Raw genomic sequence first — 17553 nt, forward strand, 5'->3', positions numbered from 1 at the left:
ATTATTTTATCGTGTCTCTCAGCATATTCGGGTCGTTTTTCTTCTAATGCTTTTCTTAAACGGAATAATTTGAGTCTGTAAAGTGGCCTATCAATTGTTTCTTTAGGTTTTAGCAACTCATAGTATACCACACCAATCTGATCCCACCAAATAGACAGCAAAGCCTTATTTCCATGAATATTCCTCTTTGGTGTTGATTTTACAGGTGCGCCTGGGTCAACATAATGTGTTGTGCGGACTGGATTGTCAAAATAAATCCATTTTTTATCTCCAGTCACTATTCGATGCAAAAAAGACTTTCTTTCAAAACGATTCAATAACATTTCGCATGTCACTAAACGCCTTTCAATATCACGTTCTTTCAATTCATGTGGAACCCATTTTCCTTCCTTTCTTATTTTACCGAGAGCTTGTAAACGTCTTGAAATTGTTGCCTGATCAACATTCAACTCTTCTGCTAATTGTTCTTGGGATTGAGCATCGTCTTCGTCCAATAAACTTTGCAATTCTGAATCTTCAAATTTTTTTGGAGGTTTACCACGTTCCTTGTTGTCTAGATCGAAATCGCCACTTTTAAATCTTCTAAATCAATGTCTGCAAGTTGTTTCAGATAAAGCATGGTCAGAATAAGCTTCTACAAGCAAACGATGACTTTCTGCAGCAGTTTTCTTTAAAATAAAATAGTGAAGTAATACTTCCCGCAAATGCATATTTGAAGGCACAAAGTTGTTCATTTTGAAAGATGTATAAAATTATCTAGATATGAATAAAATCAAATTAAAAACTATGATATTTAAAGCAAATTGAACGTAGTTTCACACACATAATCATCCATACATTAATTTTGTCTTAAAAAGAAAATTAACTTGTCTTATTTTAAACAGCGGTTTCATATGCATACACCTATTATATATATATATAGAGAGAGAGAGAGAGAGAGAGAGAGAGAGAGATCTTATCAGAAATTAGCAGTATAAGATATATATATATATATGTTTTTATTTATTCTGATTCCCTCCCAACAAGGCTACAAGCAACCCCTATTAAGTTAGGACTTAATAGAAAAAAAGAGTAGAGTTATAGAGCAAGGAAACGTTGACAGAAGACTTAAAGAGTTAAAGGTTATTTGAGTCAGGAAAACATAAAGATGGGAGAGAGTTCCAAAGGGTTGAAGTGCGAGGTAAAAAGCTAGATGAATAAAAGTTTTTAGAGCATTCAGAGACAAATACAGTAAAAGAATGAAACTTTGTAAATGATAATCCAAGAAGATGTAAAGAAGAGGACTCATGAGAGAGTTGCCATTCATCAATATAGGAATATCGACAGTACTGCGATAGTTGTTTACAGTAAATAACTGAGTTTTGTTGGAGTTAAAATTTACAAGCTACTCTGAGCCCCAATCAGTTAAAGAAGTGAAATCAGATTCAAGATCGGCTGCCTGTTCTAAGTGATCAAAAAGAGAAGACTTTTTGTCAAGACAGGAGTATAAGGTTGAATTATGAAAGAAAATATATGCATATATGTATGTGTGTATATGAGAGTATATGAAGGAGTATATGCAGTTGAGTCATCAGCAAAAAGAGCTATTTAATATGTAAGGTTGTTGGGATGATCATTAATGTAGATAAGAAACAAAATAGGACCAAGAATAGAACCTTAAGGTACCCCAGAAGTTACTGGAAATAAAGAAGAGTGTAGGCCTTCGAGAATGACTTTAATAAAAGGGTTAGAAAGAAACAATTTGATAATCTCAAAAACTTTCCCATACACACCATATGAAGCAAGATTATAGAGAAGACCAACATACCAAACTTTGTCGAAAGCCTTAGATGAGTCAAGAGCAATAGTCCTAGCCTCTCCGCCTCCCTTGCTAACTGCTGTGATTGAAAGACTGTATTAATTGTCTGACAGGAAATAATTTGATTCAAGATTGGATGAGAGAAACTTATTTATCAAAAACTCTAGGACCTTGCTAATAACAGAAAGAAGACTGATTGGAGGATAATTGAAGGGGTCAGAATGTTTACCAGAGTTTTTGAAATTTGGAACAACAGATGTCATTTTCTAGCAGGCAGGAAAACAAGACTCAGTCGAGCACTTACAAAATATTTTAGTAAAAATTAATGAGAGTTCTGGAGAACAATTTTGTAAGGCTGTGCCAGGAATGTTGTCTGGACCACAAGCCCTAGAAGAGTTTAATCAAGATATGACTTTAGCAATGGAAGCTGGAGTGATTTGAATGTCTAACAATGGGTTAACCTGTTTAATTGGAATGGAAGGAAGAGAGTGGCCATAAGATTTGAGAGTCGAATTAGAAGAGAATTTCTTTGCAAATAGTTCAGCCTTATCCTTGGGAGAGGTAATAAGATCATTCCCATGAATGAGAGATGGAATGTTAGAGATTCCTTTGTTAACAACACTGTTGATGATTTTCCAAAAGTCTCTAAAGCCTAACTTCTGAGATAAGAAACATGATTTAGTGAACTGAAAATAATGGAGCTTAGCATCTGACAGCACCATTTTACATCGATTCCTCGCAATAATAAAAAGCTGTTTGTTCTCAAGAGAGTTGTTCTTTTGAAATAGATAAAAAAAATGATTATGATTAGATATAGCAGCTGCACAAGAGGATGAAAACCATGGAGTAGAATGAGGTTTGACTTGGAACCGACAAGAAGGAATAAAAGCATCCATTCCTGCCTGAATCAGGAGGTTAGGTAGGAGGCTCATTTTTCAGCTGAGAGGGAAAAGACATCAGCTCAAGGACAGTCACCAAGAAAATCACAAAAAGAGTCCCAGTCAGCTTTAGGGTAGTAGTAAATATTTGATAGAGTGAGTCCAAAAATGAAGTACAAGCTGAAAGATTTAAAGATATCATTGCATGGTCAGAACCACCTAAGGGAGAAAAAGGAGAAACTGAACACAAGCTAGGATCAGAGACCAGACATAAATCAAGGAGTGAAGGTAAATGATTAGGGTTGTCAGGAAAACGAGTCACAAAGTAAACTATCTGAGTAAGAGATTGAGAAATGCAGAAGTTATAGGCTTTAGTGCTAGCAGGGTCAGTGGCATTAGAGCCAAGCCATACAGTGTGATGAGCATTAAAGTCACCAATAACAACAATATTACCAGAGGGGTAATATATATGTATGCGTGTATATATATATATATATATATATATATATATATATATATATATATATATATATATATATATATATATATATATAATGAATATAATGTATATATATATATCAAGCTGTTTCAGGAAGCATGTGCGATCGCACACCTTGCTCGTCCATGTTGAAAGTATTTTTTTTTAGACTAACTGACCGTGACAATTTGCATATTATAATTTCTAAAGCGTTTCAATAATTCGAGGCAAAAAACTAAACTTATTTATCAAGAAAAAAAATACAATTCTTGAATAAGGAAACAATATTGTGACGAAGTATAAAGTTTAATTAAATAAACTAGAAAATTTATTAATTAAAAAAAGTATATTAAAAAAAAAAAATTTATAAAATTTTTATACAACTTTTTTATTCTTTTTTTTTAGAGTTGTTGTTGAAAAAAATATCTTTTATATCGATTTAACAACAATTGAAAGTTTTGATATGCAATTTATTCACGATTTTTATCAGTCCATATAATTTAGAAACTATTTTGCTATGTACGCTAGAACTATAAGCAATTTTGTTAATTTTTTTTTGTTACTTTTATTTGTTTATTACATTTTTTTGCTTTTAAAAATGTTTTTGCTATATTTGACATTTTTTCTCAATACTTATATAATAAGAAAATAAAAAAATAAATTGTAATTTATTTGTTCGAAAATGTTATTTGGTTAATAAATTTTGGTAATGACAGAATAAGTTAAATAAAAGAATAACATGGTTTCTTTAATAAATGTATTTACAGCATCTGATGCATGTATGAAATTGTTTCTTTTATATTGCCCAATTTCCAATGTTAATAAGAATTAATAGAGATGATGAACATAATGATTGCTCTGTTTAAAAAAATATATTTAAAAATTTAAACAAAAGTTTTAAATGGGTTCCTAAAAATTTCTTTAAGAAAGTTCAGTAAACTAACAATGCACTAGCCCATAAAATTTTGCAGCATTGTTTTCTTTTTTTACATGAAAAACTTGTTAAAAAAATTTTTTTTCCACAAATAAATAGCAATTAGTTTTCTCGCTTTCCTGTCCATTCATAAAAACAGTAAAGTTTAGCTAAAACATTTGAAAAACAAATTTAAAAACTGTCCCTGTGTCTACCCCAATTTATAAAGGTTTCCTTTATATACTGACTGAAAAAAGTTGCGAAAAAATTGTAAACCAAAAAATATTTTTATTTTCGTTATATTCTTATCTGTTTTATTATTTACAAATATCTGTTATATTATTTACTGTTTTTGTTTTCTTAAAAGAAAACAAAAACAGTAAATAGTTAGACATATAATTTTTTTGTCAGCAATTTTCTTTTTTATATTAAGAAATTTTTTTTAGCTTATTTTATTTAGGCTTTCTATTTTGTATAGTCTTCGGTTCTTTTCTTCGAGTAATGCTGATTTATTCTCTAGTTTCTTATAGCTTTATTTTGCCGCTTCTTAAAACGCTTACTATATAAAATTACTATATAAAAATATAAACGCTTACTATATAAAATTCTTAAAATGCTTACTATATAAAAACGTGGTCAAGTTGTCTAAAAAAAATAACAGTATGACAAATAAGCGTGGACGTACAAGGCATGCGACCGCACGCACCTCCTAAAACAGCCTGTATACCATAATTTTTCTAGTTTCTTTTGATATATGTATTTTAAAAAATCATGTTTTTTTATGGGTAAAATACGAAAATTTCTTATTTTTGTAAATAATGAGGCTGGCATGGTCACTTACAAATATTTCAAAGATATTTTACGAGTTTTTTTTGTAGCCTGATATATCATAGATTATATAGATAGATTATGTTTTGTTTTACTGCAAACGATGATGGAAATGGTCATCACTACCCATTTAAATACATGCTGTGTATATTTAGGAGGTGGGTGGGGGGCATAAATTTTTTTCTAGATACTTTAAATAAAAAATATTTTTACATTTATATTTATTTTTTAAAGAAAAATTTATTTTAAAGTTTTCAATCAAGATTTTTATTCTGTTGTCTGAAATTTTAGACAATGATCAGCAACAACAAGTAAATTGGCTATCCTCTTTGTTTCTGAAAGTTCCAATTAAGTCTTGACCAAGTTTAATTGCACATTCTGCAATGTCATTTACAACAAGAAGACAAGTGACTTTTAAATCTAATATAACCTGAAAGTGTTTCCCAGTTTGATAAATTGATTTTCAGCCAATCTGTCTCTTGTAACGTTATTTTTATTAAATCAAAGAAAAACCAGCTTTCAGGACCAATGAAATCTTCAATTTTTTTTAATTTTTTCATTGTCAGTAAAAATTTTAGAACGCTGTTTTACCATCTTATAACTGGTAGGATTTTTCCAACATTTATATATATATATATATATATATATATATATATATATATATATATATATAAATATATATATATATATATATATATATATAAATATATATATATATATATATATATATATATATATTTATATATATATATACAGTAGCGGCATAAAGTCTTTGCCACACACAGGAAAAACAAGAAAAAAGTCATTTATTTTTATTATGCAAAAGTTAAAGCACCACCAAACAGCACCAAACATGACTCAAATGATATAAATGCATAGCACTTGTAAAAAAACAACACAAATATAAAAAAATGTTAATATTTTGTGTGTCCACCACGTGCATCAATGACTGTCTGTATGCGCCTAGGCATCGACTGTACCAGCTTTTGGAAGGTGGCAATTGAGATTGCATGCCAAGCAGACTCCAACTGTTGCCACAATTCGTCCAAATTGCTGGGCTTGCTTTTCTGCACCATTCTGAACAGTTCCTCCCACAAATTTTTAATGGGGTTCAAGTTGGGACTTTGTGGTGGCCATTCAATCACATTTATGCGTGCGGTTAGTAACTTTTTTGGCTTTGTGGCAGGGAGCATTGTCTTGTTGGAAAACAAATGTCTTATTCCTGCCAAAAAGCTTGGTGGCAGATGGTTTAACTTGTGTTTTGAGTATTTCTATGTACTTGTCTTAGTTAACAGTGCCTGTACAACAATACATAAGGGAACCTCCACCATGTTTCACTGTTTTTGCAACACATTGAGAAATAAATCTCTCACCAACTTTCTTTCTTACATACGCTTTTTTTGCTCCACAGAATACAGTAAAACAACTCTCACCACTCCACAACACTTTATTCCACTGTTCAACAGTCCAGTTCTTGTGTTGCCTTGCAAATGCTCGTTGCTTCGCAATATTGTCAGGCCGCAATAATGGCTTCTTGGCAGCAATTCTGCCATTCAACCCAGCTTGCTGAAAGCGTTTCCTTACAGTTCTTGCTGCCAGATTGATGTTGTGCGTATTTCCCATGTAACTGGCTACATCAGATGCCATATCAAAGCGATTAGCCAGACTTGCCCGAACCAAACGCCGATCTTCCCGAATGGTCGTTTTGCATGGTCTGCCAGAATGCTTTTTGTCTTTTACTGTCCCAGTCTCTCTCTCTCTTTTGATGGTGTAGGTGACAGTCCTCAAGCTAATCTTTAATGCTTTAGCAGTGTCCCTGTAGGAAATTACTTGTTTTGCAATTAACACTATTTGCAGGCGTCGTTCAAGAGATAATGGGATGGCCATATTGATAACAATCCTATACAAAAAAGCACATTTTTTTCTAATAATTCATAAAATTGTGTAGAAAATAATTGTTCACGTTAAGTTTAGTTGACAAGAATAAAAAATAAATGAGAGATTTGGTGTGAAATAATGATATATGTGTAATTTTAGTTAATTAGACTAATTATAACTACTAATTATAATTAGTAATTAATTGATAATTACTATGGTGTTAAACCAATCAAAATTGTAGTAAAAGTTATAGAGTGATAATATGTGGTATACTGCAACCATAAATTTCAAAAAATATGCGCAAAAACATCCAAAAACTATATTTTACTTACCAGTATAATACAGATTGTATTGAAGATAGTGGCAGGTGTCTCAATCAACCAACAATAGCAATAAAATTAACAAGTTAAACTAAATGAAAACCGTTGCTAATAACGCGGAAGATGTCCAATTAGAGATTTAGACAAATTCCCGAAGGAAAAGCTTTAAAAAGTAATATACCAAGGCAATCTAAGTACAAGTTGTGTAAAACCCAACAGTGTGGCAAAGACTGTGGCCACCACTGTGTGTGTGTATATATATATATATATATATATATATATATATATATATATATATATATATATATATATATAAAATACACAGATGTAATCTAGAATGGAATTGTCCATAAATTACACAATGCTAAAATTAACTAATATAACAAACATGTGTGCAAATGAGCAAATTATCATATCTTTATTTTTTAAATAAATTAAAGTGTTTTAAGCTTTGCCTAATTTATGAGCAATCTCTATGATTCTGATTTATGGGTGCCCTATGGACTTAAACTAAATATTTAATGAATCACAAATTCCAACATTAACAAATAAAGAGAAATACTACAAAAAAGAATTTTGCTAGCATTTTGTTATGTAATACAACTGTTGGTGTTGTTTGTTTATTTTATAATTACAAAGAAGTAATGGAGATGAGCTATAACAACTGCTGTAAGTAAAAATTATTATTTTTTAATTTCAATTCACCTCCTTAAGGTCATGAAGGCCACTACAGAGAAGGCTAATTTTAGTTGTGGTTATAACCCTCTTTCAACTCTATAACTCTGAAACAAACAAACAAACAAGGCCACTGTGCGGAGAAACAAGTTGAGCACTGTACTACCAGAGACATGGTGGGGATCAAACTTGGAACTTCTCGCTTATGAGGCAAGTGCTCTACTACAACACCACTACCACATTACATTTTTATTGCAGTACATGAACATATTATGCTTTTTAACAACTAAATGAATTTTATGAGTAAATTTTTTAAATCATTTAAAAAAAGAATTATTAATCTGTTAAACTATCATTAGCAGTCAATAAAAAAGAGTCAAGATATCAGTTTTAATATATATATATATATATATATATATATATATATATATATATATATATATATATATATATATACATTTTTCTTTTTAAAAGAAGCATGCTACACTGACTAAAAATGTTTTTTTATTCAAATACTCAAAAATAATACATACTGTTTATATAACTATGTAATCAAAAAATACTTATTTATGTATTTTAAGGAAGTTTAACTTTTCCTTAAGACATTCGATTAAGCTTTGTTTTTACTTCTCACTGTGAAATTCAATAGAACACTGTGTTCATTGTGAAATTTGATAGAATACTGTGTTCATTTTGAAATTCGATAGAACACTGTGTTCATTGTGAAATTTGATAGAATACTGTGTTCATTTTGAAATTCGATAGAACACTGTGTTCATTGTAAAATTTGATAGAATACTGTGTTCATTTTGAAATTCGATAGAACACTGTGTTCATTGTGAAATTTGATAGAATACTGTGTTCATTTTGAAATTCGATAGAACACTGTGTTCATTGTGAAATTTGATAGAATACTGTGTTCATTTTGAAATTCGATAGAACACTGTGTTCATTGTGAAATTTGATAGAAGACTGTGTTCATTTTGAAATTCAATAGAACACTGTGTTTATTTTGAAATTCGATAGAACACTGTGTTCATTTTGAAATTCGATAGAACACTGTGTTCATTTAGAAATTCGATAGAACACTGTGTTCATTATGAAATTCGATAGAACACTGTGTTCATTTTGAAATTCAATAGAATACTGTGTTCATTGTGAAATTTGATAGAATACTGTGTTTATTTTGAAATTCGACAACAGATATGTATGTGCTAAACAACAGATACATATGTGCCAAATATAAAGTTTGATTTTCTTAATTTTTGCAATTAATTAATCTAAAAGCAAAAACCAAATAAGCAGTTTGATTCTCATTAATTCAATTTTATTTCAAATATAATGGTTTCTAATAAAGGTTTCTAAATAATGGTTTCTAATGTTAAACTTAATGCTTAAGTAAATTTAACAACTGTAAAAAAAAAAATGTTTAAATGATTTTTAAAATGATTTTAATTTTAAGTAGTTGCAGATATTGACAGAATGTTTTTTTTTTTTTAAAGGTTAAAATTTTTAGGTTTTTTTTACAATTTCAAAAAGGGTTAGTAACATCTTCAAAAAAAACAAAAACATACTGCAAATATTTAAAATGTAATCACTATTTATAACTTTTTAATTTAAGCTCTCCTGCCAACACTATTTAGTAGGTCCCAGATACACTTAAAGCTAAACTTTAAATTATAAAAAAATCTAAAATGTCTAAAATTATCTAAAATGAAATCAGATAAAAGTAGAATAAAAGTAAAAAATAAAAATAAAAACAACACAGAAAAAATTGAAGAAAAAATAATTAACACAGTAACACTTTTTAATACACAAAGTAAAAAATTTAACTACCTCGCATCTTCAGTTTTATTGTTGGTCTTAGAAGCCAATGCTAGTTTTTCAGGATTCTGCAATATTGAAATAAATATTTTAAAAATCAAATACTTTACAAAGGCAAAGTTAGCAAGTATTAAAATTTGTAGAATGTTGGCACGATAAAAGCGATAGCTGGAGGTGCAAGTTTAGCAGTTATAAATTGTGATTATTTAAAGATATAAACTTCAAATTTTTACTTATAAACCAAATCCAAAACAAACAAAAAATTATTGTTTGAGTTTAAATAGTTTTTCATTTATATTTATTATATTATAAAACAACCAAAACACTGCACTAACATTATTTAAAGATGTAATAGGTTAAACAAACATGATTTAAAAAAAATCAAGTCTGAGTTGAAAATAATTGTTTAACAAAAACAAAAACATGTAAAAAACATGATTTAAATGAGTGCATGGTGCTTCAAATATTGATACCATTAGTCTGTCATTATATATTGATAATATTCCATCATCATTGGTACTGTATTTCCTAACTTTTATGTTTTGGTGAAATCCTTTACCTTAATCATCACTAACACCACTTTGATTTTTAGGAAAATAATTTTAGGCATCAATTGTGCAGCTGCAAGGTTCTCTTCTATTTTCAATTCAGTTTACACATCAACTATAACTTACAATAACTTAGTTACATGTCAACCTTTTTCTGTTTAAATCATATGAGTCAATCTGCGTGAAAAATAAGTTGAACGCATTGCTACCAGGTACATGGTGGGCATCAAACTTAAAGTGCTATACCATTACAATATTACTGCAAGTTTGTGAAATGGTGTAGCAGAACACATTACTTAATTAGAGTTATGCACTCTTACACTAACTTTATTAGCAAATCTCAAATATCTTTACAGTAAACAAACTCTTCATCATGTGTTTTATAGAAGCTAACTTTTGCACACTAAGCATTTCTATTTTTAAAATGAGATGCTAAGAAACCAATTCTTTGGTCTCTTGTAGCCTCTAATTGTTTTTTAGTTATATCAGGGTTATTCTTACATAATCTACTATCTCATTGTTTTATGCGTAGAACATTTTTTGAACTTAATAAGATTCCAACGATTTAAGTACCACATAATATCCAAAGTATCTTGATTACCATACTTATGGAATGTATATCTAATTAAATCATTATAAAGCTTGTAAACATTTTCAGAGTGCAAACTCTTGTGTATCATACCTAAAAACACTTTTGGGCTTGACCATAAACAGTAAACTCAATTTTTAATGATGCATTTAAAATTGTTCAAATATTAAATACAGATTTTCTAATAACTTAATATTGAATATCAAAAACTAAATAATTTTTTTAACTTTTTTAATAACATAATCATAAAATATAAAACATATTTAATATAAATTATAAATTATGTATATATATACATACATATATATATATATATATATATATATATATATATATATATATATATATATATATATATATATATATCAATTTTAGAGTTTCCACGGTTTTCAATACAGGTATTGAAATCATACCCAAAAACACTTTTAAACACTTATTAAACTAAACACTTATTTCCGCATGAAGAAGTTCATGAATGAAGGTATATAATAGCTGTAGCGTTATTTTATGTTTTTACAATAATAGTTTATATATAAGAAACAATAAATAGTTTAGCGTTATAAAAATTATACATTTAATTATAATATTTAATATATCTACTTATATTAATAATATACAAGTAAGTAATGTAATTTTATTTGCGTTATATTTATTTTACTTTATATATATAACCAATGAAAGTCAAGTTAAAAAAAAAAAAAACATGCCAAAACAGAGCTCTTCTGCCTGGAAGTATTTCGAGCACATCTGGTCTGATTACCCACATGAGAACTATCCATAGTATAATATTGAAAAATAAAAAGTTAGATGAAACATTTGTTGCAGAAGCTCAGAAAAAACAAATAAAGTTGACGGATTCTTCAAATGTGAAACCTTGACTGAATTGCTAGCGAAATGTGCCGCAAAGGATGGCACGTATTTAAGAACAATTACAAAATCCAATGCAATATAAGAGTTTATTCAGAAACGTGATTTCCAAATGCCAAAAAATCAAACCACAGTCGCAATACTAATAATGTCATTTTATGAGATGAATACTGTGCCACAATCACAGTATTCATCGAGCCGTGACTGATTTTTCCTACAAAAATTTACGTACCAGCTACAACCGAACATGTTTGAGGCATCTTTTTCACTTCAATCATCAGATTGAAGTGAAAAAGATGCCGATGAATATGATAATGCAAACATTTCCGAAGAACATCTATTTAATCTCACTTTGGAAGAAGATAAGGATTCAGATTCTGATTATAATGACAATGATTATCTTAAGAGAGAACCGCAGCAATATTTTAATATCATAGAGAAAACTGATCATGGAAGCAGCAAGAGAATATTTTGAGATGACATCAAGTCTGTATTGAATATTTCACGAAAACTGATTAAATTTTTTAAATTGTCAAGTGTTCATAGCTCCATATTGCAAAAGCATGTTTTCGAACAAGAAAATAAAAAACTGATGCTAAAACTTGACATTAAAACTTGATGGAACTCTTTACTTCCCATGATTGAAAGGTAGGTAAAATTGAAACCATGCATTCAAAAAGCAGTTTTGGACATTGGAACAAATAGTTTTTATGAGGAAGTCAATTTAAAAGTTCAATGGTCAACTATTTTGACAGTAAAGGTTTTACTAACTTTAGAGTCGTGATGATAGACTCTCTCAAAAAGCAATACGATGAGCGATGCAACAAAGATTTAGTGTAACTAATGAGATATTTGCAAAACCACAATTCAAATACGTCACAAAATAATGATGGCTTCAAATATTTATCCAAGTCAGCAATTATTCAATATGCAAAAAATATAGTTAAACAATATTTTACCAAAGCATTGGATAGTGTCAAACCCTTGGATTTTCACCTTTATATGATTTACTGATCAGTGCAGCAGTTTTATGCCCTTTAGGATTATTAATATATCTATATTCTATTGAAAGTATATATAGGGGCTCTATAAAAAGATTGCGATGACATATTGTCATCTTCATCTTCTTTGAGCCCCTGTCTGTTTAATTCTTTATTTTATAAAAATCATTGTAATAAGAAAAGTTTATATTTTATATTGTATATACAAAAACGGCACTTGTTGACAAGTCTTTACTGTCTTCTTCGTTTTACGGACATATTTTTTCTTTCTTGTATATGTATCTATGTATGTTGATTATTTTTGTTAAACAGCAAAATTAATGAAATACAAAAAAAAAAAAAAAAAGGTTAAAGAAGTTGCTGAAGAAGCCAATATTAACCTTAAGACACAGTTACAACAATAAGATTGATGCTGCTCTCAAAACAATTCAGCCCACATCAACGAAAGATCCAGCGAAAGAACTTTTTTGGTTGCTGGTAACTTTTCAACTAAGCTTCGAACAAATAAATTTCGATATATTAAATGCATTATTATTTTTAAAATACCGTTTTTTGGAACGTTAAATTATTGAGTTATTACTGCTTGATAAAATATTTTTAATATTTTTAATAATACATTTAATCTTTAGATATTAAAAAGTAAAACAAAATAAAATAGAAAAAGAAAAATGTGTAAATTTTCTCTTTCTATTTTATTTTTTTATTTCATAAATTTTCTAAGGATTTGGCTAAATTTTTTTAATTTTAATTTTTTTTAAGTTTTTTATAAATACCGCGCAATACCGGTTTATACCGGTATTGAGCTATTTTGAATACCGAAAACCGGTATTATAATTTTCCAGTATTTTGAAAACTCTAATCAATTTATATATATATATATCAATACATATGCACACACACATGCACACATATATATATACATACATACATACATATATATATATATATATATATATATATATATATATATATATATATATATATATATATATATATATATATATATATATATATATATATATATATATATATGTATTTGTATAGATATCGATATATAGAATATATTCGAGGTTAAGTATTTTGATGTAATAATACGAAGTCTCTTGTGCGTGTTACAGTGCTCAATATTACTGAATAATAGAGCTATATATAATTATATTTAGATGAATAAAAACAACTGATTAGCGGGACTTAAATTTTTGTAACGGTTTGTTTACGTTTTTTGTTTGTATTAACGGCTGATGATTGCCTTCGGGCATGAAACTTCAAGTCCCGCTAATCAGTTGTTTTTATTCATCTAAATATAATTATATATAGCTCTATTATTCAGTAATATTGAGCACTGTAACACGTACAAGAGACTTCGTATTATTACATCAAAATACTTAACCTCGAATATATTCTATATATCGATATCTATACAAATATTTGCTCCGTAAAGTTGAGCACTTTACTCAAGTCGTCAACGCGATGGATAAAATAAACTTTGATTACTCAATAAAAAACATTTCAATACCGTCAGAAAGAGACTTTAAATTAAAATTATTAAACAAAACGGAATTACTCTTAAAGAAAATGAGATGGAAAGCGTTCTTTTTTATTAATAACGATCCAAGAACTAAAGACAATATCAATTATACAAACTACGGAATTAGATCTCCTATATGTCCACCGCAAATAAAAGAAATGGCATTCTTCAAAAAAGACTTAATCAATCTTATTAAATCAATAAAGTTTCAAGACATACGCAACACTTTTCAAAATGGTATGAATGAAGATATCAAAACTATACGTAAATCTCACAAAACCCTAACACATGCTGACAAAACATCAAATATGTATAAACTGTCTAAAGAAGATTACAACAATCTGTTAACAAATGCCATCACCACTACCTACAAAAAAGCAAATCCAAAACTAAAAGACCATATAAACAAAGAAGGAAAACAAATTTTAACCAACCACGAGGTATATAAAAAAATAGAAATAAACGGATCCTCTAACTGTTTTTTCACTTTGAAAGATCATAAGGAAAACTTCGTAAACAATCCATCTGTGCGTTTTGAACCCTTCAAAAAATGAGGTAGGACGAATTTCTAAGGTAATTTTATCAAAAATTAATTGTGAACTTAAAAATAAACTTTTTTTGAATCAATGGCAAAGTACGCAAAATGTTTTAGACTGGTTTAAAAAAATCACCAATAAACACTTATACAAATTCCTAGTTTTTGATGTTAACGATTTTTACCCTTCCATAAAGGAATGCACCCTCAACAATGCTATGAATTTTGCTGACCATCATATCGTCATCAAAAGCGAAGACAAAGCATTAATAAAGCATGCAAGAAAATCTCTTATCTTCAACAACGATGAAGCATGGATTAAAAAAAGAGGTGGGTTGTTTGATGTAACAATGGGGCATTTGATGGTGCTGAAGTTTGCGAATTAATAGGTATTTTCATACTGTATCAAATTTCACAACATTATAATAAAGAAGATTTCGGCCTATATCGTGACGACGGTCTTGCTGTATTCAAGAACAAAAACGGTCAGCAAATGGAAAAAATCAAAAAGCATATAACACTCATTTTTAAAAGAAACGATCTTCAAATCACCATTCAATCTAATTTAAAAATTGTTAACTACCTCGATGTTACTTTAAATCTAAGTAACGATACGTTTCAACCATATTTTAAACCTGATAATCAAATAAGGTACATCCACTCCAATTCTAACCACCCTCCAAGCATAATAAAAGCAATCCCTCGCAATATTGAACAAAGATTATCTTCCATGTCAATTAATGAAATATTCTTCAAAAAGGCTATTCCACCGTATGAAGAGGCTTTAAAAAAATCGGGATACAAATCGAACCTTACCTACCAACCACAAATAATCTCAAGTCAAAATCAACAAAAAAAGCAACGTAGACGTAATATTATTTGGTACAACCCTCCGTTCAGCTTAAACGTCAAAACAAAAATAGGAAACCGTTTTCTAGCCCTTATTGACTTACATTTTCCAGCCGGCCACAAGCTACATAAAATATTCAACCGAAATTCTATTAAGATTAGCTACAGTTGCATGCCTAACCTAAAATCTATCATAAATTCGCATAATTTCAAAATTTTACACAACAAAAATCAAATAAAAACCAACCAATGTAACTGCGTAGATAAAGCATTTTGTCCTTTGAACAATCAATGTTTATCTAACAATATTGTCTATCAAGCAACCGTAAGTTCCAGTCATCATGATCGTAATAAAAAAGTATATTTTGGCATTAGTAACACACCATTTAAACTAAGATACGCAAACCATCTCAAATTATTTGCATCAGTTAAATATAGAAATGACACAGAACTATCTAAGGAAATATGGAGCTTAAAAGACCAAAACATAAAGCCCATTATAGAATGGAAAATTGTCAAACGTTGTAAACCTTACAATCTAGCAACAAAAATATGCCACCTTTGTCTCTACGAAAAATATGTAATTTTATCACATAATGGAAAAAACCTACTGAATAAAAAAAACGAAATCGTATCGCAGTGTCGACATTCAAAAAAATTCCTATTATCTTTATTTGACACAGGGGACTAGTAAACTATAACGGCTTTTTGTTTTTTGTTTTTTGATTTGTTTTTACGTAGATTGGTTTATAACGTCAGATGTCATTCTACAGTAATTTTTACGTTTTTGTAACGGTTTGTTTACGTTTTTTGTTTGTATTAACGGCTGATGATTGCCTTCGGGCATGAAACTTTAAGTCCCGCTAATCAGTTGTTTTTATTCATCTAAATATAATTATATATATATATATATATATATATATATATATATATATATATATATATATATATATATATATATATATATATATATATATAGATTTATACAAACTATTATAATTAAATTTTGCTTAATTATTTACTTAGTAACTAATAATGAAATTTAAAAATAATTTACGTGATAAATGTAACAAAAGTAAAGTGTACATTTGCATAAAGTTGTTCTAATTTGAACCTGATCCAGTATATATCTATTTTTAAATGAAAATTTATTAAAAGGAATAAAAATTTAATAGCCCAGGATGAAAAAATGTTTTCTTATCTTGCAAAAATTCTGTTAATGTTACACAGTTACACACTATTCAATAACAAAGGCAAATATCTCACTTGTTCTCTTAGCATTAAATTAACAATTTCTAGTGCATGCATTGACCATCGAACCTAGTACAAAAAGTCAAATAAATAAACAAAAGTAACAAAAAAAAGACCAAGATCGCATTAAATTTATTAGAAAACCAATCAATCAAAATGGAACCTGGTCAGGTGAGCTGGCAATATATATTATGATATCATCAATTCCATTCACATGAATATTCCTAAAATTTTCGCACAAAAAAAAAAGAAAAAAACTATTATTGTTTTAAAAAAGGAATTAAAATAAATAACTTAATCGTTAATAAAAAAAAATAATAGTGTAGTAGTAATAATAGTAAAATCGGTAGTGGTGTAATGGTAGAGTGCTCGCTTCATAAGTGAGAGGTTCCAAGTTTGATCCCCACCACATCCCTGGTAGTACCATGCTCAACTTGTTTCTCCACGCAGCAGCCTTGCTTGTCAAGGTTTGTGTTTCCGAGTTATAGAGTTAAGAGAGAGTTGCAACTACAATTAAGCAGCCTCCTTGTCTATAGAAGTCCAAGGCCTTCTCGGCCTTGGGGAGGTAAATTAACAAAAAAATAAAATAAAAAAAATAAAAGCATTATATCTTAAAAACTGACATAAAAAATTTTACCAAAGAACTTGGTCATGCACTGAAACATCATCTTCTGTTCTCTAAAAAAACCAATAAATTACATTTGAAAAAAAACAAAAAAAAACAGTAACTAATAACACTATTAATAAAAATGATAATAAAAACACTATGTAACAAAACTTTTGTCCTTGTATC

At 28.8% G+C, this 17553-nt stretch overlaps 1 protein-coding gene across 1 annotated transcript in view; it reads right to left on the reverse strand.

The window, feature by feature from the left end:
- LOC101240464 (protein timeless homolog) overlaps window positions 1-17553 on the reverse strand; it is a 111614-nt gene that overhangs the window by 79229 nt on the left and 14832 nt on the right. Inside the window, exons 6-9 of the mRNA XM_065810167.1 lie at window positions 17398-17438; window positions 16924-16984; window positions 16776-16829; window positions 9605-9660 (exon numbers count right to left, since the gene is read on the reverse strand). Of these exons, the coding sequence (XP_065666239.1) occupies window positions 9605-9660; window positions 16776-16829; window positions 16924-16984; window positions 17398-17438 (212 nt within the window). The remainder of the gene's footprint in view (window positions 1-9604; window positions 9661-16775; window positions 16830-16923; window positions 16985-17397; window positions 17439-17553) is intronic.

This window comes from Hydra vulgaris, chromosome 11, assembly GCF_038396675.1.
Source record: "Hydra vulgaris chromosome 11, alternate assembly HydraT2T_AEP".
NCBI classification, from domain to species: Eukaryota; Metazoa; Cnidaria; class Hydrozoa; order Anthoathecata; family Hydridae; genus Hydra; species Hydra vulgaris.